Raw genomic sequence first — 23,233 nt, 5'->3', positions numbered from 1 at the left:
AAAATGATATGAGTACTGTTCGTTGGGATTCATTCAACTGCAATGAACAAGACACCTGGCCCAAAACAGCTTAAACCGTGAGATTAATTTTATCACATAACAAAAATCCAGTAGAGGGGTCCAAGGTTGGTTAGGGCTGTGAACAGGCATATTGAGAATCAAAAGATGGCCATCTCAGCTCCAAACATCATGACTTCCTACACAGAAAAGAAGGGGGAACCGTCCCTCTGTTTCTTTCCCTCACTCTTTTTTAAAATAAATTTTTTGTTTTAGAATGTTGACGAAAGAGTCAAACTCTGTAATTGAAGAGATTTGTTCTGAGCCAAGTATGAGTGACCATGGCCTGTGATACAGCCCTCAGGAGATCCTGAGAACATGTGCCCAAGATAGCCAGATTACAGCTTGGTTTTATACATTTTAGGGAGACATAAAGCACCAAGCAATACATGTAAGGTGTACATTGGTTCAGAAAGTCAGGACAACTGGAAGTGGGGACTTCCAAGTCATAGATGGATTCAAAGATTTTCTGATTGGCAATTGCTTGAAAGAGTTACTATCAATAGAAGATAATGTCTGGGTTATTGTAAGGGGTTGTGGAGACTGAGGTTTTGTCATGTGGATGAAGCCTCCCGATAGCAGGCTTCAGAAAGAATAGATCGTATGTGTTTCTTTTTTTTTTTTTTTTTTTTTTTTTGAGACGGAGTCTCGCTCTGCCGCCCAGGCTGGAGTGCAGTGGCCGGATCTCAGCTCACTGCAGGCTCCGCCTCCCGGGTTCACGCAATTCTCCTGCCTCAGCCTCCCCAGTAGCTGGGATTACAGGCGCCCGCCACCTCGCCCGGCTAGTTTTTTGTATTTTTTAGTAGAGACGGGGTTTCACCGTGTCAGCCAGGATGGTCTCAATCTCCTGACCTCGTGATCCGCCCGCCTCGGCCTCCCAAAGTGCTGGGATTACAGGCTTGAGCCACCGCGCCCGGCCGATCATATGTGTTTCTTATCGGACTTAAAGAGTCTGTTCTATCAGGAATTCCAAAAGGGAAGAGGGTAGAAGGAGGCATGTCCGGCTACCCCTTTCCATCACAGCCTGAAGTAGTTTTATCAGGTTAACATTGGAGTGCCCTTGGCCAAGAGGAAGGATCTATTCAGGTGGTTGGGGGGCCTTAGAATTTTATTTTTTGTTTACAAGAACAGTTTTAGATTTAAAGAAAAAGTGAGACGATAGTACAGAGACTTCTATACCCACATTCAGCGTTCATATTCTCCTATTGATATGGTTTGGCTTTGTATCATCACCCAAATCTCATGTCAAATTGTAATTCCCAGTGTTGGAGGAGGGGCCTTGGTGGAGGTGATTGCCTCATGGGGTGGATTTCCCCCTTGCTCTTCTTGTGATAGCAAGTGAATTCTCACAAGATCTGGTTGTTTAAAAGTGTGTAGCCCTTCCCCCTTTGATGTTTCTCTCTCCTACTCTGCCACGGTAAGATGTGCCTGCTTCCCCTTTACTTTCTACCATGATTTAAGTTTCCTGAGGCCTCCCAGCCTTGCTTTCTGTACAGCCTGTGTAACTGTGAGTCAATTAAACCTCTTTTCTTCATAAATTACGCAGTCTCAGGTAGTTCTTCATAGCAGTGTGAGAACAGACTAATACACCGCTTATTGTGAACTTGTATTAGTATAGTACATTTGTCATAACTAGTGAACCAATATTGATGCATTATCATTAACTGAAGTCCATACTTTATTTAGATGTCCTCAGTTTTCTCCTAATGCCCTTTTTCTGTTCCAGGATCTCATCCAGGAGACCACACTATGCTTAGTCATCATGTCTCCTTAGGCTTCTCTTGGCTGTGAGTTCCCCTTGTTTTTGATGGCCTTAACAGTGCTGAGGAGTACTGGTTAGGTGTTTGGTAGAATAGTCTTCAATTGTGAATCATCTAATGTTTTTCTTATGATGACACTGAGGTTATGAGTTCTGGGGAAGGAGACCACTGAAGTAAAGTGCCATCTTTATCACATCCTATCAAAGGGAGTCCATTGTCTTAGTCCATTTTGTGCCACTATAACAAAATACCACAGACTGGGTAATGTGTAATGAACAGAAATTTATTTCTCACAGTTCTGAAGCCTGGGAAGTCCAAGATCGAGGGACTGACGTCTGGCAAGAACCTTCTTGCTGTGTCATCCTGGGGGGGAAGGGCAAAGAAAAGATGAGAGAAAGAGGAAGAAGAGTCAAACTCATCCTGTTATAAGGTACCCATTCCCTAGATAATGACATTAATCCATTCATGAGGGCTCTGCCCTCGTAACTTAATCATAACTTCAATACCTCTTAAAGGTCCCACCTCCTAACACTGTTGCATTGGGGATCAACTTTCCAAAACATGACCTTTGGGGGACATATTCAAACCATAGCAGGTATGTACTGTCAGTATGATTTATGACTTGGTGTTGAGCTTGATCACCTGCCTGACATAGTGTTTGTCAGGTTTCTTCCCCGTAAAGCTACTCTCTATTCACCTCTTTCCATACTATACTCTTTGCAAGGAAGTCACTATGCCCAGCCCACACCTAAGGAGTGGGGAGCTATGCTCCACCTCCTTGAGTTCAAAGTATCTGCACAAATTACTAGAAATTCTTCTGCATGTGAGATTTGTCTCTTCTCCCCTGTTTACTTATTATGTAATCTTTTATTTATATTAATATAGACTTGTGGGTATATATTTTATGCTCTGGGTTATAATCTAATACTAACATTACTTATTTTGTTGCTCTAATTATTCTGGGTTTGGCCATTGGGAGCACTTTGATTTGTCTCCTGTGTCCCTTCGATACACCTCATTATGTTTTTTGTGTGTGTGTGTTTTTGTTTGTTTGTTCATTTGTTTTTTTACTTTTCAGCACTTCTTTGCTTTCTGGCACTGCCAGCACTCCAAGATCATCTTGAATATTTCCTGTCCCAGTCTAAAATCAGCCATTTTTCCAAAGGACCTTGGTTTCTTTTGTTGCAGAATGGTGTTAGAGACCAATATCTGGTGCTGGGTGTGCAAAGGATTCTCTTTTCATTATGGATAGTATTTCCCATCAGCCTCCCAGCAGACTACTCATTTTGTTTTTGCAGCAATGTCTGCTAACTGTGCCCCCAAGTTTATTCTCCTCTTCCCATTGTAATCAAATTTTATCTGAGCATATAGGACTCCTATAATAAAGAGTTCATTCCCTAGCTCCCTTGCAACTAAATGTGACCAGGTGACTAAGTACTGGCAAAAGGGAAGTCAACTGAAGTGTGTCCATCCAGAGACCTTCATTGAGAGTCCCTTTCTTAAGAGACTACTGCTTTTACGTCTTTCCTTGTCCCTTCCTCCCACACTGGAGTACTTGCAGGCCATCTTGGAGAGTCAGGACATGGGGCCATACACAGGAATGGTGGCTCTGGGAGCAGAATCCCCTCCCTAATCTGGACCACAGGGCTGTGTACTTTCCTATGGGAGGTGTAAATGACTGTCCCACTGTCCCGGTAGCTGAGCCGACTGCTAATAGTATTTTGTTGGCTGAGAATTGGGTCACATGGCTATGACATAGAAGTCAGGATCACCATGATGGGTTCAGCCCACCCGGGGTCCACCTGGGGCTGGGCACACTGCCTGGCTATATCTAAGCAGAAGCCGGGTTAGGTTCCAAGGGAGCTGAGAGATGGATGGTTGTTGCCTAGCAGCCAACTGTGTTGGCCCTGAGAAGCTCGTGGAGAGGCAAGACTTGGGGGACCAGAGTGGATTGTAGGGCCTACCCCATATGTAAATGATCTTCCAAAAATCTATTATGATTATCCCCAGGGCCACTTCACTGTTACAAGAAGCAGAACATTAGTAAATCTGATTTTTAAAAGTTCACAGTGCTGCCACAGCCAAACAAAAGTTATTTCTGGGATTTCTGCGTATGGAATGCCCACAAAATTTTCTAAGTGTGGAAAGAGGCAATGTGACAAGGTTTCTAACAGACAGTTGTCTTGAATTCTCTGTAATCTTGATCAGCTCTAATTCTTTTATCCATCAGTTGCTAGTACATTAACTTCTTACTTTAACATTATGTTTGTTATATATTTTCCATTGGTATATATATTTATAATAGAAAATATGGAAAACACAAGAAAAAGAAAAAACTCATTCCTTCTATAGTTCTCTTTCTATTCAGTTTTTCTCTAGTCATAAATCTTTCTTGTGCTGGTCTTTTTTTATTTTTAGATACATTTTTAAATAGTTCTTAGGTATGAATAGTTGTGATCTGTCCTATACATGCAATTTTGTATCTTACTCTTTTCACTTAACATGGCATAAGTAGTTTCTTTCTTCTTTTTTTTTTTTTTTTTTTTTTTTGAGACAGGGTGTCACTTTGTCACCCAGCCTGGAGTACAATAGCATCATCTCAGCTCACTGCAACCTTCACCTCACAGGTTCAAATGATTCTGTCACCTTAGCCTCCCAGGTAGCTGGGATTACAGGTGTGTGCCACCATGCCTGGCTAATTTTTGTGGGTTTTGTTGTTGTTGTTTGAGATGGAATCTCGCTCTGTCACCTAGGCTGGAGTGCAATGGTGTGATCTCAGCTCACTGCAACCTCCACCTCCCAGGTTCAAGCAATTTTCCTGCCTCGGCCTCCTGAGTAGCTGGGATACAGGTGCATGCCAGCACACCCGACTGATTTTTTTTGTATTTTAGTAGAGACGGGGTTTCACCATGTTGGCCAGGCTGGTCTCAAACTCCTGACCTCAAGTGATCCACCCACCTCAGCCTCCCAGAGTGCTGGGATTACAGGTGTGGGCCACCGCACCCAGCTAACATAAGTAGTTTCACTTATTTTCTCTTATACTTACAAACATAATTTTCAGTATCTGGAAGTATATTTAAAAATTTAACTTTATTCTAGTTTTTTTAATGAAAGATGTTCATGCAACTATGGACATAGTGCTCTTGATAACTTCTTGGCTGCTGGAAAAACGCAATGGCGAGAGAGTGGTTTTTGCCCTTAGTGCTTGAGGTAGAGTGAGCGAGCCCACCGGAGTACCTGTGCTAACTTCAACTCTGAGACGTGAAACTCACACACTTGCCACGGAATGGCTGTCCTTTTCTTGTTCCTTTAGCACTTGTCACAGCTTAACCTAATTTTGCTCACTTTACCAATACAATGCAAAGGAATGTTATGGATTGCTGTTGGGGGAGAGCTTCTATGTAAGAAAAGGACCCAACGGTCCTTCAATCACGTGAGCTATCTGAGTTAGTGCATTCTGAGTGATTATAGTAGAAGATAGGCTTTTAAAACATCAGATTTCTCAGGCAACAAAAACAAAAATAGACAAATGGAACTTAGTAAAACTAAAAAGCTTTTGCACAGCAAAGGAAACAACAGGATGAACAGACAACCTGTTGAATGGGAAAAAATATTTGCAAACTATTCATCCAACAAGGGGCTAATATCCAGAATATACAAGGAACTTGAACAATTCAATAGCAAAAAAATGAATAATCCCATTAAAAAGTGGGCAAGAAACGTAAATAAATAGACATTTCTCATAAGAAGACATATAAATAAATGGCCAATGGTATAGAAAAAAAATGCTCAGCATCACTAATCATCCGGAAAAATGCATCAAAACCACAGTAAGTTCTGTATCAAAACAGGTCCATTTAAAAAAATGTTTAAATACAGTGAAATATCATCTTACCTATTATCATGTCTCTTGTTTAAAAGTCAAAAAATAACATGCTGGCCAGGATGTGGGGAAAAGGAAACTCTTTTTTTCTTTTCTTTTTTTTTTTTTTTCAGATGGAGTCTCGCTCTGTTGCCAGGCTGGAGTGCAGTGGTGCAATCTCGGCTCACTGCAACCTCTCTCTCCCTAGTTCAAGCGATTCTCCTGCCTCAGCCTCCCGAGTAGCTGGGATTACAGGCACACTGTAATCCCACGCCCAGCTAATTTTTGTAATTTTAGTAGAGACGGGGTTTCACCATGTTGGCCAGGATGGTCTCAATCTCCTGACCTCGTGATCCACCCACCTCAGCCTCCCAAAGTGCTGGGATTACAGGCGTGAGCCACCGCGTCCGGCCGGAAAAGGAAACTCTTATACACTGTTGGTAGGAATGTAAATTAGTACAGCCACTATGGAAAACAGTATGGAGATTTCTCAAAAGACTCAAAATAGGACTACCATATGATCCAGCAATCTCACTACTATAATCTCACTACTGGGTATTTATCCAAAATAAAGGAAATCAGTATATCAAAGGGATAGCTGCATTCCCATGTTTATTGCAGCACTATTCACAATAGCCAAGATATGGGATCACCCAAGTGTTCATCAACAGTTGAATGAGTAAAGAAAATGTGGCATATATACACAATGCAATACTATGAAGCCACTGAAAAGAATGAAATCTTGTTATTTGTAGCAACGTAGATGATCATTATGTTACGTGAAATACTCGAGGCACAGAAGGAAAAATATATATTCTCATATGTGGAGCTAAAACATTTGATCACATGGAGGTAGAGAGTAGAATGATAGTTACCAGAGGCTGGGAAGGGTGAGCGGTGAGGAGGAGGAGGAAAGAAAGAGAGGTTGGTTAATGGGTACAAACATACAATTAAATAGAAGGAATAAGTCCTGGTGTTTGATAGCACAGTAGGGTGACTATAATTAACAATAATATATATTTTGGAATGGTTAGAATAAAAGATTTGAAAAGTTTCTAACATAAAGAAACGATAAATGTTCAAAGCGGTAGATATCCTAAATACCCTGATTTAGTCATTGCACATTGTATGCATGTATCAAAATATCACATGTACCTGATAAATATATACAATTATTATGTATCCTCTGGGCACAGTGGCTCGTGCCTGTAATTCCAGCACTTTGGGAGGCCAAGGCGGGCGGATTGCTTAAGCTATAGAGTTGGAGACCAGCCTGGGCAACATGGTAAAACCCTGTCTCTACAAAAAAAAAAAAAAAGCTTGGGCCTGGGAGGCAGAGGTTGCAGTGAGCTGTGATTGTGCCACTGTACTCCAGTCTGGGTGCCAAAGTGAGACTCTCAAAATAAAAAAAATTACTATTTATTGATAAATTTTTTTTTTAAATATACCACATTGCTAACAAGGATAACCCATTTTTCAGAAGTTGGCTATTTGCTGGGAGCCTACTTATGTTCTTCAGCACTGCAGCATCCCCCTGACGGTCTGATGGTCTACTCCTTACTTCCAGTGTCTTTGTCTTGACAGCAAGAGGAGAATTGTCTGTTTCTTCCCCTCCTCCTATTTAATTATCTTACTGTTTTCCTGTAATTTTCAATTCACATATAAGGAAAAAGCGGCAGAGAAAGGTCAGGTGGCTGTCACCAGACCCCAAGGACACTAAATGGAGCAGCCAGAGAGGACCTCAGAGCCACCTGACAGGCTCTCCCTCACTCCGTTCCATGGTACCTCCCAAATGCCCATCCCAGAGCCCCTCCCCATTGCCTAATGCACCAGGGCACCACTCCCTGTCTTGCCAACTTCAGCTGCCCCTCCCAGCATCTGGGCCTCTGCCTCCAAGATCCGCCTTACCATCCTTGACACCACAGGCTGCCTTCATCCAAGCCCTCCGAGCCCCTCTCTGGGCGGTTTGGAGGATGCTAAACCCTCTCAGTGCACCATCCAGGGGGTCCACATTGCAGAAATGAGTGAGGAGGTAGTTATCGTCATCCTCACAGCTCAGCATACGCCTCGACCCAGTGCAATGTAGGTTCTTCCCCAACTGCTTCCTGCAAGTCAAGTCACAAAGGTTGGCTTTGGTTCTTCACCATGGGCTAGCCTGGCCGAAGCTCAGCTGCGCAGAGTCTGTCCTGAGAAGCAGCAATGCCGCTGTCCCCGGGCCCTCCAGACTGCCAAGGCTGCTCAGTTTGAGAAAGCAGGCTCCCTGTGGCCTCACGCTGCCGGCTGGCTGCCGGCTGGGCCAGGCAGCTCTGGCCGGGCTGCACTGTGAAGAACGCGAGAGTCGGCAGAGACCTGTGCCTGCGCTTCTCAGCCTGAGTGTCTGGAAGACAGAAAAAGGCATCCTGCTCCCAAGATTATGGTGGAGGCTTGCAGGGTGACACACACGAAAGCCACTGGAGATATACGGCACTTGTTCCCACCCATTGCCCACAACAGGCCCGAGACTGCCTCAGCCCCGGTGGACCCCAGAGCCAGCAGGCTCTTCAGAATGCAGGGCGCCAGACACCATTGGAAGGCGTGGTTCTTTTCAGAGAACCGGACTCTGAGACTGTGGCCTCCCACTATGAGTCACCACCTCTGATTCCTGAAGTCCCCTCCAGGCATTGGCTGTCTCCCAAGCCAGCCAGCTGATCAGCCTTGAGGACAGCAGAGTGTCTGCCAGGAGAGATCTGTGAAGTTTCCCATCACTGTGGCAGTCCACCTTGTGGAGGCCCTGAGGCCACCCTTCTCCATGTGTCCCCACACTGTCCCTGATGTTCCCACCATCCTGGAAAACCAGCCTCCCAGGTCCTCTGTCATGGAAGTAACTCACAGCAAGGCAAAAAGAGCTGAAAGATTTATAAATGTGTAAAATTTACAAAAGTCTTTCTTTCTTTCTTTTTTTTTTTTTTTTTTTTTTTTTTTGAGGCAGAGTATCACTCTGATGCCCAGGTGGAGTGCAGTGGCACAATTTTGGCTCACTGCAACCTCCACCTCCCAGGTTCAAGCGATTCTCCTGCCTCAGTCTCCCAAGTAGCTGGGATTACAGGTGCCTGCCACCACACCCGGCTAATTTTTGTATTTTTAGTAGCGACAGAGTTTTGCCATGTTGGCCAGGCTGGTCTCGAACTCCTGACCTCAGGTGATCTGCCTGCCTCGGCCTCCCAGAGCGCTGGGATTACAGGCATGAGTCACCCTGCCCAGCCTACAAAGGTGTTTCTGAGTAGAGAAACCACTGCCTGGTTGGACTGACTGCCCAGTTCCACCACCCTGTGGGCCCATGAGTGAGCTCGCTGCGCTTGTTATAGACATCCTACCACCAGCAGCCTGATTTTGCTGAGTCCGTAGCTTACAAGTTCAATCTCATGGCCCCGCCTTTCACCTCACTTGCTGCCTTAAAAACCTGCAGACTGAGGTGGCCTAGAAGCTGTGACATCCCAGTACCCAGAAGTTCATCTCACACCCTGATCTTGGTTTCTAAATGTCATTCTCTACTAAAAGGTACCAAGGCTGGTACAGGAGAAGAGCAGGAGCTTGGAATATCTTATACATGAGAGTAAGGAAGTGCTCAGAGAATCACAGGAGCATGTTAAAAGGACATAGAAGTCAGTTTAATGAGACTGCTTTTGGCCAAAGTTGGAACACATCAAACATTAAAACAATGATGGTAATGGATTAGATTCCGTAGAATAAAATCCTTGAGGATATAGTGATGTAAACGTAACTGAGGAAGAAGGAAAAGCTCTCCCTAACAGAATAATACAACTAGCAAATGGGAAAGGAATGGAGTTAGGAATTCATGGTGGGTATTCAGACTAGCGGGTGAAAGCTTGATGAATCAGATTCTTAGTCTCAATGTCCCTCCTTTCAGTTTAGTAATTATAGTGGAGTAATCGTGACTTTCCAGTGGAGAAACCTGGCCAACACCACCTTCACAAAACTAACAAAATCCTTGCAGACCTGCAGCTTAAGTTCCCAGAAGTCAGCTGCTGAAATGCCTTCAAAGAGTGACCTCTCAGCGTGGGGTGCTCACAACTTGGGCTCAGTGTCAGTCTGTTTCTGCAAGCTACAAACCTGAATGCAGTGGAATTCAGCCCATATGTGGTAATTTATCTACCAGTCAAGGACTTTTGACTCCAAAAATTACCTCTTTTGTACAAGTGACCACCTGGTGTACAGCTCAGACATGGCTTTGAATTTTTGCCATGCTGTGTGAGCTCAGGCAAGCTGCTTCACCTCTCTGAGCTTCAGTCTTTTATCTATAAAATGGGGATGATAACAATATCTTAATTAATGAAACAGCAATTCCAGTGTTAGGTATTTCCTCAGGAGAAATGAAAACATGTCCACACAAATAATTGTACATGTATGTTTCTACATGCTTTATTCATGATAGTCATAAACAACCTAAATATTCATCAACTGGTTAGCAAAGAAAGGAACAAACCACTGATGACATGAACGAATTTCAGAAGTATTGTGTTCAGTGAAAGAAGCCAGACAAAAATTAACATCTTACATAAATTTCATTTATACGAAATTCTAATAAAGGCAAAACATATAGCCAGGGGCCAAGAGTGGAGGATGGTCTGCAAAGAGGCAAGAACTTCCTGGGTTGATGGGAATACTCTGTGTCATGAACATCGTGACCTGGGCAGGACAACTGTGCAGACAGCAGGCCCAGCCAGGGAGCAAGCTGGCAAGGCGTTCTGCAGCTAAGGTGAGTACCAGGTGACGCAAGGTGGAATAAGAAAAGTGCCCTTTGGAGGAGTCACTTATGAGGGGAATGGGGAGCAGGGCAGCAGGCCCCGTCTGCTGCTGGGAACCGGGCGCACTCCCGCCAGTCGCAGGAGCTGGGTCCGCCCACCCCTTCTGATCCAGTGTCCGGCCGTCATGCCCGCTCCACCGCCCTCGCCTAGCCCCCGCGGGTGGTAAACGTCCAGTCCAGCAGCGTGCCCCTGCTTCCTTCCACACCCCTGGCCTGCCCAGCGCAGCTACGCCCAGCCCGCGTCCGTCCATCCAAGACCGTCCTCGTGAAGGCAGTGCCCTGGCACGCAGGGCTGGGAGCTCTTAGCTGAGGATCGAGCTGACTGCACCAGGAGACGCTGGGAGGAAGGCCGAGGGGCGCAGAGGAGAGGCAAGGAAAAGACAGCAGCCCAAGAATCAGGCCTCCCTGTTACAGCAGGAGTCGCATCTATTTATATATGTTATGTCTTATTGCTCGGCAACCAGCTCTCGGCCCGGGCGTGGGCAGGGAGGAGGGGGTCTCCTGGTGCAGCGGCTTGGCGTGACTCATCCGCCGCGCACTCTGGCCTCCGGGCCTAGGTTAACAGACTCCCGGGTTTCACGCTGGGCCCAGGCGGCCAGGCCCTCCCTGCTGAGGAATCTGGGTTGGGGCAGTGCCAGCTCCCTGCTTCTCACCTGGCCCCAGAAGGGGTAGCGGGAGGAGTGTGGGTTCATAGAGGCAGGTGGACCACCTCTTGGCTCCTGGCTCTGCCACCTGTCCACTGTGTAGCCCTGGAAGAGTCACAGCCTCTGACATCAGCCTGCTTATACTGTAAAAGGAGAGTGTGAGATCATGTTGGAGGAGACTGTACAGTGAAATCTAAATGCATTTTAACTCTTCACACACCCTCTCCCATGCATTTGACAGTGAGGAAACTGCAGCCCAGGGCAAAGTTGACTGATTTCCCAAAGTCAACTAATTTGTATTCGGAGGAGGCAGGATTTGAACCAGGGCCTCTGTGGTTTAGAGCCCTGTGTATCTTATCACTGTAACGCCTACCTCATGCCCACAAAATGCCTACCTATCCAAGGGGTGCAGAACTTGTAGGTTCCTGGACTCACCCAGTGGATTCTCTAGAGTCAGCCCCTCCAAGGATGGGGGAGTACAGTATTCTGTCTGGTGTCAGGGTCGTGTGTCTCGTCAGAAAAGCCCTGCCCTGGATGGTCTCAGGAATGAGGTACAGCTGTCTGCCCACCTCAGCCTGCCTCCCCTTGCCCTCAGCCATTCACTTGAGACGCTAACCCCGTTATATACCTGAGTCACCTAATAGGGTGTCTTCCAAGCACTGCACAGTGTCCGATTTTGACTACCAGCTTTCTTATGGCTACAGAAATCCCTTGTTTGAGTCAGTGTGGTGGATCCAGATCTGGCCATGTCACTCCTCCACTCACAGCATTTCAATGGCCCCCCTTGCTCACAGGGCTAAATTTAAACTCCAGTATGTGGCAAGCACACAAGGGCCTCCATCATGGCCTCTGCATCTCCAGCCCTCCTTGTCATTGTCATCAGCCACTCTTCTCCAGCCCCCAAATTCTCAGGAGCTCCTTGGACCCTCCCATCCTGCAGGCCTCCATACCAAGCTCTCCTAAGACCCTCCTGGCCTTACCAGGCTGGCATAAGCCTTCCTTCTCCAACAGTGGCACAGCACTGTGCCAGCAGGTTCTCAGAGCTTATTACAACTCGGGGAGGCAGGTCCCACCCCCATTTTATGGGGAAGGAAACTGAAGCTCAGGAAGGTAACCTTCCAAAGGTCACGTTCCCGCTTGCCTCAGCACCTCCCCTGCCCACCCTGTGCACATCTCCATTACTGCCAGGTCCTGCCCAGGCGGTGGCTGTTTGTATGTCTGTCTCTCTGGGAGACTGATGCCCCTTCGCCTTGCATGCCTGCTCTCCACCTACTACTATCTAAGGACATTTGCTGAGTAAGTGGATGAATGAACAGATTATGGACAAAACATTTATTTTACAGAGCTTAAGGCCTCCATAATAAGGAATTTGGGGCTTTTGAATAAAGGCAGGAAATCTCTGGTTTAAGACCCGTAGGCTAATTTCATCCAGCTCTTGACACTTAAATAGAAAGTCTACCCTTCTTATTCAGACCCATTTCTCTCCATAGCTATAAAAATGTGGCGCTGTTTGGCAGGCCCTTAGTAAATGCATCCTGAAAAGCTGCAACCTTTGGGCACTCACTCCCCTTTTTAGGGCCTCACTTTCCCATTTGCATAATAAGAGCATGGCAAACTAGCAGGAAATAACCTGCCTAAAATAGACAATTGAATGTGTCGCACATAACAAGAGTGAGTACTGTGCCATAAAATTTTGAAGGTATGTCTGTATGGTAGGTCATGGTATAAAATAGACTTTGTCTTTGCTGTGGGTGGCAATCAGGAGAGTTTGAAAGCCCCAGCCTAAGATGGTCTCTGCAGCCCCCTCCCCCCGCCCCCGGCTCTGAGCCTTAAGGATGTCATGATTGGGATTTGGAGTGCAGCTGGATCCCTGCACAAAGGCCCACCGCACCAGTGAGTGTGGCGCAGTGAGAGCCCATGTTATTTGACAGTCCATCTGCATCTGTTCCACTGTTCTTCAGTTTGAGAAAAGGAAACAAAAATTGTACACATGGTCAAAAAAATAGAAAAGTAGACCTTTTCTGCTTTTATTATTATAATTTTTAAAGTATTAATAATAGATGCCCATGATTTTTTAAAAGTAAAAATTTTTCCTCTCCCTCCCAACTGCAGCCTCCAGGTGTACACCCTAGAGGCAAGCTCTGCCAGTGCTGAATCCACAGGCTGTGCTCCCCACAGGGGCTCCCAGCCAAGGACTGAGCGGCCAAGCTGCCCTCCCTCTCAGAGTCTGTCTGTCCCTCTGCCCCTCGCCTGGGCCCTGCAGTCCGACCGCTCCTTCCCACACTGTCCCGCCTGTCAGCACAGTTCTGCATTTTCATTTGATCAAGTTAAATCTGACTAGTGCCCAGATCTCACTTTCTCAATACCATCCTCCAGCAAAACAAGTCAGGGCTCTTAGAGAAACAGTTGATTCCATGGCTGGGACAGGGAGAGTACCAGATGAGCCTGGAGCACCTTGTGCCAGAATGTAAGGAAGGGATCAAGGACTGATGGGGCGTGTCCAAGGACATAGGAGCACATAGGAGTCAACTAAGGAGATCCCAATATCAGGTACAGATCCCAGATCTGGTACAATTTGAGTAAAAATAATTGCAATGAATTATAACCCATAGAATAAGAGAAATATCCAAGAGTTCATACAGATACAAAAATAATGGAATAAATACACATGGGGGAAAGAGTTTTTTACAGTATAATTCCAATTAATAAATATAGAAAGAGCGATGTACAAAGAAAATCACCATTTGCTAAAAACTGTGGTAATAACTGTGGCAGCCAGCAATCATCAACCGATGCTAAAATTAGTAGGCAAAAATATGATGAGAAACAGGGTATTTACATACTCATAAAGCATCTCCCCCACAGGATATTTATTAATTACAAAGGGAAAATAGCAACTTTCCAGTGGAGAAACTTCAGAGAGATGCCACTTTAACCAAGTGATCAGAGCTACCATGACCAGTCATGAGATGTATCATCACCCCTCCCCTGACAGAGGGTCCTGAGAGGCGCACAGCATCACTTCAATGGCATTTGTGCCAAAAAAATGCATATCCTCAATCTAATACTGAGAAAACATCAGACAAATCCAAAGCGAGAAACGTCCTGTAAAATAGCTGGCCAGTGTCACAGCGACAAGGAAAGATGAGGGAACTGCCCCAAATGGGAGGAGACAAGTGCCATGTTGGATTCTGAATGAGATCCTGGACTGGAAACAGGACACCAGTGGAACCCAGGGGCAATGGCAGGGAGAGATGCAGGACCCAGCTGGGACATCTGCTTTCGGGAATCTGCTTTCATCCCCAGCGGCAATCCAAGATGCACCCCTCTGCCAACCACAGCAGTATGTGATTAGATGCAATGGAGACTTCAGGATCAGAATGATCCAGCAACCTGGCTCTGTTTCTCTCTGATTTCTTTAACTACACCATCTTCTGGGGCTGTCTTTGTTATCAGGCTGCCTTCTTCCTGATGGCCAAATGGTTCTAGAAGTTTCAGATCCCATGCCTGCTTGCCACTCTGGAGGAGACTGGGGGCTCTTGTGGTAGTTCTCTCTTTAAAGAACAGGAGCACGTTTCTTCCCCAGAAGTCTCCAAACTTACCTTCATATTCCACTGGGCTGAATTTGATTACGAGCCCATTCCTGAAGTAAATCTTGGGCCAGGAAATGCTATGCGCAGGTTGGCAAATACAATGAGATCACTCTCTGAAAAATCAGCGTCCACAGCCCCCACTCAGGAGCTGCGGGCAAGGGGCTGAGCAAGGGCCGGCTTTCCCTGAAGCATGTGTGGACAGGCAGATACCTGAACAAAACTGGGGTGCTGTTAGGAAGGAAGGGGAGAATGGAAGCTGGGCGGGCAACAGCGTCCACAACTCCAAGCAGTGTTCTCTCCTGTAATAATTGCCTTCCCTGATGGAGTTTCCTGCGGAGCCAGGAGTGTGCCTGCAGCAGGCACGGACTTTCTGGTTTTCTCGATGGCTGTATTTCTTACTCCCAGTGAGCCAAAGGGCACTTTCTCCTTTATACAGCAGGCTCTCAAGAGTTGATTTAGAACAAGCCAGATCAAATGTGGGGGCTCAGGCAATGTCAGGTTTCTCTGTCCTGGAGAGAGGGATTCACAGTGGCAACCACCAGCTAGGAGATTTTTCAGGTCCCATGTCCTAGAGGAGGTTCCTCCAGGGCCTTCCAAGCCCAAATAGTCCCAAAGGCCGACTTCATTAACCACCTACACCCAACACGTAAGTAAGCTGATTTGTGCTGCTTCGTATTGTTCTCCAACTACATTAGAATCTTCTCCAGGCCAGAGTCCAAGTCCCATCTTAATTACTCTTGGTTTTTGGTATATCTCCCCCAAAAGACCTTACTACATGCTCTGGGAGATAGGGACTGAAGAGGTGTTGAGAGGTAACTGCATACCTCTCACTTCTCAGGAACTGCCAGTTCCCTGGGCAGAGCCAGGACCTGGGACAGACCTGCCTGCTGATGAGATGGCTCCAGATCATCTGCAGGCCAGATTTGGTGCTGTGGACAATGTCAGAGGGGACAGTCTGCAGGACAGCAAACAGCTTTCAACAATTTTGACATGATCAATCGGTGAGACTACTCAGAAGACTGTGTTAGAATTCCGAATTGGGGCCGGGCAAAGTGGCTCATGCCTGTAATCCCAGCACTTTGGGTGGCCAAGGCAGGTGGATTGCTTGAACCTAAGAGTTCGAGACCAGCCTAGGCAACATGGAGAAACCCTATCTCTACTAAAAATAGAAAAATCAGCTGGGTATGGTGGTGTGCGCCACTCAGGAGGCTGAAGTGGGAGGATCACCTGAGCCTGGGATTCAGAGGTTGCAGTGAGCTGAGATTGTGCCACTGCACACCAGCCTGGGCCACAGAGTGAGACCCTTCCTCAAAAAAAAAAAAAAAAAAAGAAAAGAAAAAGAAAAGAATTTGAACTGGGTACTAGGCATAGTACCTGAGTGATGAAATAATCTGCACAACAAACCCCCATGATACAAGTTTACCTATATAACAAACCTGCACATGCACCCTGAACCTAAAATAAAAGTTTACCGAAAAAAGAAAGAAAGAAAAAGAAAAGAAAAGAAAAAAAAATTTCAAGACCTAGGATCAGAAATCAGCTCCTTGGCCAGGCGTAGTGGCTCATGCTTGACCAAGGCAGGAGGATTGCTTGAGCCCAGGAATTTGAGACCAGCCTGCGACTTCGTCTCAGAAAAAAATTATATATAAAATAAAGCATTCTGAGGCTTCATCCACTCCTCACTCCTCAGAGAAGTACTGAAGCTAGCTAGAGATTTCTGCAGGGTGTGGAATGGGGAGAACGGCAGCGTGACTGTGTGTCACATTTGTTTCTGACACCTTTTGGTAGGTTTGAAATGCTTTTAAATAAACATTTTTAAGTAATATATGTGACAAAAATTCAACCAGCAGCGAAGTAGAGTGAAAAGTCCTCCTCTCATCCCTAGTGCCCTCTCACCCCAGGTAATCCCAGTTACCAGGATTCAGTGCACATCCAAACACAAACAACACAAACAAACACAAACCGTGGTGTGTTTCTTGCCCATGGAGGCTCTGTCTCGGGTCCATGGGAATCAGTGGGAGTTGTGGGTCCCAGCTCTTTGGGAGGCTGAGGCAGGAGGATCGCTTGAGCCCAGGAGTTTTTTGAGACCAGCTTGAACAACATAGTGAGACCCCATCTCTACAAAAAAATTAAAAAATTAGCCAGGTGTGGTGGTCCATGCCTGTAGTCCCAGCTACTTGGGAGGCTGAGGCAGGAGGATCACTTGTGCCCGGGACGTTGAGGCTGCAGTGAGCCGTGTTCACGCCACTGCACTCCAGCTTGGGTGACAAAGCAAGACTCTGTCTCAAAAAAAGTAGTCATGGAAGCTGAGAGCAGGAAGCCTCTGGCCAGCAGGTGAGCAGGCCCTTTCCTGCTGCTGTGCATTGTATTTAAAAGAGAAAAGACAGACATGCCTGATAGCTTCAAAGGTGTTCCTCACACAGCAGGTTGTAACCTATTAATAGATCCTAAAATCAGTTTAGTGTTTCATCACTGTCATCATCAAAAACCACCACCACCACCACCAAAAAAAACCCAGAATAGAGAGTGTAAAGAGTGCATCCCTGCAGTCCTGTATAGGGAGAAATACGGTTTTGCGGAACTTGGTTGCGATGTAAAATGTACTTCTTAAGAGAAATACAGGGCTGAGGTTTTTGACATAAAGTTTGAACAGGACCACCTTAAGCCACAGTGTAGACTTTCCATAGGCCAAAACCTGGATCACCAAGACAGTGTGCCGCGGGCTGCAGGCCACACTCCTGGGAGCCTCAGGTAACCTTGTGCAGGCCTGACTTCGAGACACTCTGAGGATGAGCTGGTTCCTGGGTAGCCTCCCCTCTCCCTCTCCCCGCGTGCCCTCCCTCCCTCTTTCTGCTCCTCTCTCTCCTCATCCCCTCTCCGAGTTGCTGCCTCCTCCTCCCCCACCCCACCCTCCGAGTTGCCTGCCCCGCCCCCTCCTCCTCCCCCAGCCCCGCTCCGCGTCCTTCCCGCCTTCCGCCTCCTTGTCTCCCCCTCTCCCGGGCCCAGACGCGGCGCGGTCAGGGGGCGCTGACTCACAGGCTGACTCAGCTGCAGGCGCGCCGCCAGGCGACGCAGCGGGCGGGTGGCCGGGCGCCGGCGGGCTCGCAGCCGGGCCGCTGGCAACGGTGCTGGCGGAGGAGGGGGCGTGGCGCGGGATGGGCCGCGCGGGCCCCGCTGTGGCACCGCCCGGCAGCAGCCGCCCCGCAGCTGGGGCGCCCTGGAGGCTCCTGGCCCTCCGTGGGGCCGCGACACCGGCGCTGCGGGGCGCGGTGGCCTCGCCAGAAGCTGAGCCCGGGAGGACGGCGGCCCCGGGTAAAGGACGGTGCCCTGGAAACGCGGGTCTCCCGGGAGCAGGGGACAGGAGGGAGACCCCGGCTCTCCCAGGCCTGCTGCCCCGGGGCCTTCAGACTGCCAGACTCTCCCCGCCAGCGGCCTGGAGGGGGACGCGCAGACCCCAGCTGGGAGGGGGCGCTGGCTACGTAGATCCGTTTGGGCCGCCTGCCTGGAAAGGTCCAGGTCCGGGCCTCCCCTCCTCTTCACACTGCCCCGGAACTCCAACTGCCCTCACCCTCGCCCCCACCACCCCCGCCCCCACCACCACCACCCCCGCCCCCACCACCACCACCCCCGCCCCCACTACCCCCACCCCCAGCTCCTCCTGGGCGCCTGCGGTCCAGCTGAGGCCCGCCTCCTCCAGGAAGGCTTCCTGGAGAGCCTGTCCTGGGTTAGGCCCGCCCAGGCCCACCTGGGGCGACTTATTTAATGTCACCTTCCGCCTTGCTCTCTGGTTTTTTTGTGTGTATCTGGCTTCACCACCAAACTGAGCCCCTTGCGGGCAGCGACCGGGTCTTAGGTCTTAGTTGGCCCTTAAGCTTTAGGGCTAGAGAAGACCCAGGCGGACAGGAGATGGGACGTGTATTCAACGACACACTTTAGAGATCCATCCTGGAACACAGCCATACCAGATCCAAAAAAAATCAACATAATATAGTATGTTAAAAATTACTGTAGGCTGGGCGCGGTGGCACACGCCTGTAATCCCAGCACTTTAGGAGGCTGAGGCGAGAGGATCACTTGAGCTCAGGAGTTTGAGACCAGCCTGGGCAACCAATATAGTGAGACTCCGTCTGTACAAAAATGAAAAAAAATAGCCGAGCGTGGTGGCTTGCACCTGTAGTCCCAGCTACCTGGGGAGGCTGAGGAGGGAAGGACCCTTTGAGCCCAACAGGTCCAGGCTGCAGTGAGCTGTGATGGTGCTACTGCACTCCAGCCTGTAAGACAAGGGGAGAGACCCTGGCTCTAAAAAATAAAAACTAAATAGTATACACATATGGTGCTTATTTGAAATATACATATTGTGTGTTTTTTACCTTTCTTCTATATAAATGCTATTATTTAAAGAAAACAACAATATGATTAGTTCACAGTGGCTATTAGTAATAATAGGACTAATAACAAATAACATGTGTGAGAAAAATACAAAAATAGTTTTATAATGTTTCTTCCTGTCTGGTGATTTAGCAATTTATTTTAACTCATTATTAGATACTTAAATTTTGTACCAAAATACATAAATGTAAGACTTTAAAAATGGTGAATATAATAGGAGTATTTAAAAAGATATTACTAATATTTAATCAAAAATAACAATGACGGGCTGGGCGTGGTGGCTCATGCCTGTAATCCTAGCACTTTGGGAGGCCGAGGCGTGCCGATCACTTGAGATCAGGAGTTTGAGACCAGCCTGGCCAACATGGTGAAACCCCGTCTCTACTAAAAAAACAAAAATTAGTCTCCCGTGGTGGCACCCGCCTGTAGTCCCAGCTACTCAGCAGGCTGAGGCAAGAGGACTGCTTGAACCTGGGAGGTGGAGGTTGCAGTGCGCCAAGATCACGCCACTGCACTCCAGCCTGGGCAAGAGTGAGACTCCATCTACCAAAAAAAAAAAAAGAAGAAGCTGGGCGCGGTGGCTCAAGCCTGTAATCCCAGCACTTTGGGAGGCCGAGACGGGCGGATCACGAGGTCAGGAGATCGAGACCATCCTGGCTAACATGGTGAAACCCTGTCTCTACTAAAAAATACAAAAAACTAGCCAGGCGAGGTGGTGGGCGCCTGTAGTCCCAGCTACTCGGAGGCTGAGGCAGGAGAATGGCCTAAACGCGGGAGGCGGAGCTTGCAGTGAGCTGAGATCTGGCCACTGCACTCCAGCCTGGGAGACAGAGCAAGACTCCGTCTCAAAAAAAAAAGAAAGAAAGAAATTTTGGTCCTACGATACAGTAGGATATTTTGACTCTTGATTTCCTTGCCTGCAGCCTTTAGTAGGAAGTTCTTCCTTGATGTAGTGATGAAACTGAACATAGTTAAATGGAAAATCCTTTGACTTGTAGCTCTGCTCTTAGAGAGTCCACAGTACACTGACTCCTGAGGTCAGTCCAGTGTGAAGGCCTCAAGCTGTTATCTCAACAAAAGCGTTTGAGAATGAAATACTTAGGATTGTACCTACCAGCAACAGCAGGGTTTTAGATTTGTAGGGGTTCGTTTCCAGCTGTCCAAAGATGTCCATTCACTTTGCATCTGCAGGCTGGTTTAGGTAAACCAGCAGTTTGTCATCTTTTGCATCTATCATGTAGGATATCCATGGCTAAGATATCCATCCTTTTTGAACTGTTTTTTTTTTTGTTTTTTTTTTTTTTGAGATGGAGTCTTACTCTGTTGCTCTGACTGGTGTACAGTGGTGCAATCTCAGCTCACTACAACCTCAACCTCTCAGGTTCAAGTGATCCTCCGGCCTCAGCCTCCCAAGTAGCTGGGAGTACAGGCGTGCGCCACCACGCCTGGCTAATTTTTGTATTTTTAGTAGAGACAGGGTTCACCATGTTGGCCAGGTTGGTCTCAACCTCCTGACCTTAGGTGATCCGCCCACCTCGGTCTCCCAAAGTGCTGGCGTGAGCAACCATGCCCGGCCCTTTTTGAACATTTCTGAGCACACTGGATGTCATTGTAAGTTAAACCTCTCTGTCTCTCTCCCTATCTGTCTGTGTCTCTCTCAGGAAAAATAGTTTTAAAGCACAGAGATACTTTGAACTTGTGAAGTTGAAGTTGAATTCCAAATAAGTTACAGTTTTAGTAAAGAAGTGAGGAAGTCTTGTTTAAATTGGCTGTCCTTTTCTGGTGACATTTTGGTTTCGTTTCCAAAAAATGAGTCATTTTTCATTATTTGAGCTTTGTCACTACCTACCTATAACATCGACAACTCAGAGTTCATGCTTTTCCACAGCCCTTATGGGCTCCTCAAAGATCATCAGGCAGTTTTGGAGGAACAACTTATAAATTTCAGTTTGACTGTTTAACCATAATGTTTTTCTCTATTTTCATTCTTAATATATTTCCAAATTAGACAAGGACATTCTTCTTGTCCCATGCTTTGAAAATATGGTTGTATAGCAGGCTGCCTTTTTACCCTGGCAACAGTGACAGCCCTCGTGTAGGCACATGTCCAAAGGGGGCCATCTCCTTCCATTTCTGGAATGTGAAAAATCTCATTAAGTGCTTTTTCATGCTTTGAGGGAACTGAAAAGCACATCAAAGCTTTCATTTGGAAAGCATCAATATCGCAGGGAAGCAAACTCCACCCCCTTTTACTGCTGTGTACAAAGTGTGCGGGACACTTAGTGGCTAACATTTTTAACTTTTCTTTGGTAAAGAGTTCATAGACTGCATGGAATTTGCAAAAAATTTACATTTGCACCGTCTGCCAAATAGGCAGATGGGCAAAGTCATGTTTGTATTTGGACAAGATAGCATCAACATTCTTTTTTTTTTTTTCTGCAGGTGGATTAAAATCTTCATAGAAATAAAAAGGATGATTTGAAACTCCTTTTTTTCCAATCAAAGTGTTTACAAGTTAGGAGAACTGTTTTTCATTGCTATGATTGGATGCAGCACTTGGTTACTGTAGAAAGCATGACTGTTGGTGGAGTCTGGCAGAATCCACTGCATGTTGTCAAGGGCCAATACAGCTGCCATCAATACTTCTCCCTTTGTTCCCCCACATGATAGTTGAGTTACAGCCTGTGAATGAGGAAATGTACCTCTGCTCAGTTTCAAAAAACAATCAAAGGAGCAGCACAATCACACAAATTCATTTTTGTAGTATGCCCTAGCTAATTCAGCAGCCACTATTTTCAATTGGTATCTTTTGGGGAGACAAAAACCTTTTTGGTTAATTTGGACATACTTGCCTATCTCACCGGGGACTTGTGAGGCAGTCTCTACAGTCCCTTCTTCCACCATGCCCAACCCCGAATTCTCTCTGCTTGTGCAGTATCCCTTGTTTTGATTCTTTACCTCCCTCATCCAGTTGTCTGTGTCACTCCACCTGTCATTGAAATAACAAGGCCATTTGGGTCACGTTGGCATTGATATTGCAACACCATTTCCTCATTTTCATCACCTGAATGCTTAAGAAAACATGGCCCCAGTATTCACCATGCTAAAATTAAACTAGCAGTGCCTCAGTACAAAGCACAACAATTAATCCACAGGCAAAGTGGATGGTCACATTCAAGATTACAGTGTGCTTAAGTTACATCACAAGGAGTGACATAATAATGGATGATCCTCTGTGGTGTACTGCAAATCATGGTTATTGTCCTCAGCAACAGAGACTAAGGAAGGTGATGTGTCCATTTGGCACTAAAACCCATGTTGCCTTCAGCCTCTGTTTCTGGGGTTGCCATGTGGGTTTTGTACCTTTCCCCTAATCTCTTGTATCAATAACTGAAAACCTCAACTTTTCTCTTCCCAAGGGAGAGTTTACTTTTAACTTTTTGGCTTCTTCTTTAGGACTTTTAGTGTTAAAAATGGTACAATCCCAGACCATTGGGATAGCTGATCATCTTACCATGTTTATAGAATCAGGAAATAATGTCTCAATTTAAAAAGTCAATTATATTTATAAATACTAGCAACAAACAATTATAAGTTCAAATTTTTAAAATGCCACTTACAGTAACATTTTTAAAACATGAAATAAGTAGGGATAAATTTAACAAAATATGTTCAAGACCTATACCTGAAAACAATTAAACATTGGAGAGAGAAATTAACAAAGAGGTAAATAAATGTAGAGAAATACCATGCTAATAGATCAGAACACTCACTATTAAGATGTCTTTTATTCCTAAATTGTTCTATAGATTCAACTCAATCCAAATCAAAATTCCACCAGGAATTTTTTTTTTAGAAATTGAGAAATTGGTTCTAAAATTTATATAGAAGTAGAAAGGACATAGAATAGCCAAAACAATTTTGAAAAATAAGAACAAAGTTGGAGGACTTACACTACTTGATTTCATGACTTACTTGAATCTTGTAATAGCAATTAAGACATTATAATGTTGGCATAAGAATGAAAGATAGATTAACAGAACAAAATAGGGTCCAGAAGTAGATGTATGCATATGTGGTCAATTGATTTCAACAAAGCACCAAAGCAATTCAGTGGGAGAAAG

The 23,233-nt window shown here is 46.3% G+C and overlaps 1 protein-coding gene across 1 annotated transcript; it reads right to left on the bottom strand.

Moving 5' to 3' along the window:
- Positions 1 to 9,745: 9,745 nt before the first annotated feature.
- Positions 9,746 to 18,680, bottom strand: LOC139357038 (cuticle collagen 2C-like). Its single transcript, XM_071072495.1, has 5 exons — positions 18,652 to 18,680; positions 17,757 to 18,261; positions 16,684 to 16,838; positions 11,137 to 11,270; positions 9,746 to 9,974 (listed from the first exon to the last, which is right to left on the bottom strand). The coding sequence occupies exons 1-5, from the start codon at positions 18,678 to 18,680 to the stop codon at positions 9,934 to 9,936; spliced, it is 864 nt and encodes a 287-aa protein (XP_070928596.1). The 3' UTR covers positions 9,746 to 9,933.
- Positions 18,681 to 23,233: the final 4,553 nt, after the last annotated feature.

Source organism: Macaca nemestrina, chromosome 11 (assembly GCF_043159975.1).
Source record: "Macaca nemestrina isolate mMacNem1 chromosome 11, mMacNem.hap1, whole genome shotgun sequence".
NCBI classification, from domain to species: Eukaryota; Metazoa; Chordata; class Mammalia; order Primates; family Cercopithecidae; genus Macaca; species Macaca nemestrina.
Note: the sequence above shows the minus strand (reverse complement) of the source record. Positions and strands in the feature narration are given on the sequence as shown.

What these genes read in the sequence shown, in the direction of transcription:
- LOC139357038 (XM_071072495.1), bottom strand. Translation starts at nt 18,680, where the DNA reads ATGGCTGTGTTCCAGGATGGATCTCTAAA. An exon ending in TGGGCAAGAAACACACCACG is followed by an intron (nt 11,271 to 16,683) that starts GTTTGTGTTTGT and finishes CTCCTTTTACAG; the next exon opens with TATAAGCAGGCTGATGTCAG. An exon ending in GCTACCCCTTCTGGGGCCAG is followed by an intron (nt 9,975 to 11,136) that starts GTGAGAAGCAGG and finishes CCCATTTTATAG; the next exon opens with ATAAAAGACTGAAGCTCAGA.